Raw genomic sequence first — 833 nt, 5'->3', positions numbered from 1 at the left:
GTTGTCCTCGCCACCCCCCGCACTGTCACCCCCGCGGCAGTTTCTGTCACCCCGAGGGCACTGTCACCTCCATCTCAGTGTTTCCTATTGCCCCTGGCACTGTCACCCTCCCAATTGCGCCCACTACCCTCTGGCATTGTCACGCCTGTGGTTCTTCTCCCTGTCCCCATCAACATTGTCACCCTCATCCCAGCACTGCCCATCACCCTGGATCTTGTCACCCCCCTGTCTATCCCCATCAGCCTCCAAACCATGACTCACGCTGTGACACTGTCACCCTCTGCCCTGTCCCACTCTGTCCTGTGTGTCACTGTCTGTCCCTCCAGTGCCTGTGCCACCCCCAGCTGTAGTGACACCGTCCCGGGTGAGGGGGTGACACTGCAGGTGCCACCACTGCAGATTTGCCTGAGGCTTTCAGCCCTCCCTTGGGAAACTGAGAATAACTGAGATGCGTGCCCTGGGACAGGGTGACTCCCAGGGGACCCCGCTGTTTCCCTCAGTGGTGACACGTGAGCCACCAAGCCGTGTCACCGCTGCAACAGTCAGTGCTGGGGGGACACAAAACCCCACAGAAACCATCAGAGACTCCACACCGCTCTTTAATTTGAGGTTGGCTTTTCTCCGGCGTGGAGAGGGGACAGCAGGGCCTCAGGGCCCGTCCCTGTCCAGGCTGGGATTGTGCAGGATGTAGCGGCAGACCCCAGGCAGGCGCTGGTGGCCCAGCAGCTCCTGCAGCTGCTGCATGGGCCGGTTGCCCAGCGCCGTGTGCCCGAACGTGGGGAACCCGCGGGCCTGCGCCCGCTGCGCCGCCACCGTCAGTGCCACCTGCGTGT

At 62.8% G+C, this 833-nt stretch overlaps 1 protein-coding gene across 1 annotated transcript in view; it reads right to left on the bottom strand.

Annotated features, from left to right (window-relative positions):
• Positions 1–581: 581 nt before the first annotated feature.
• Positions 582–833, bottom strand: part of LOC103611861 (glycine N-acyltransferase-like protein 3) — a 1,680-nt gene continuing 1,428 nt past the window's right edge. Inside the window, 1 exon segment of the mRNA XM_017728628.1 lies at positions 582–825. Coding sequence (XP_017584117.1) covers positions 649–825 — 177 coding nt within the window. The 3' untranslated portion in view covers positions 582–648.

This window comes from Corvus brachyrhynchos, unplaced genomic scaffold (assembly GCF_000691975.1).
Source record: "Corvus brachyrhynchos isolate BGI_N302 unplaced genomic scaffold, ASM69197v1 scaffold1103, whole genome shotgun sequence".
In the NCBI taxonomy this organism is placed as follows: Eukaryota; Metazoa; Chordata; class Aves; order Passeriformes; family Corvidae; genus Corvus; species Corvus brachyrhynchos.
Note: the sequence above shows the minus strand (reverse complement) of the source record. Positions and strands in the feature narration are given on the sequence as shown.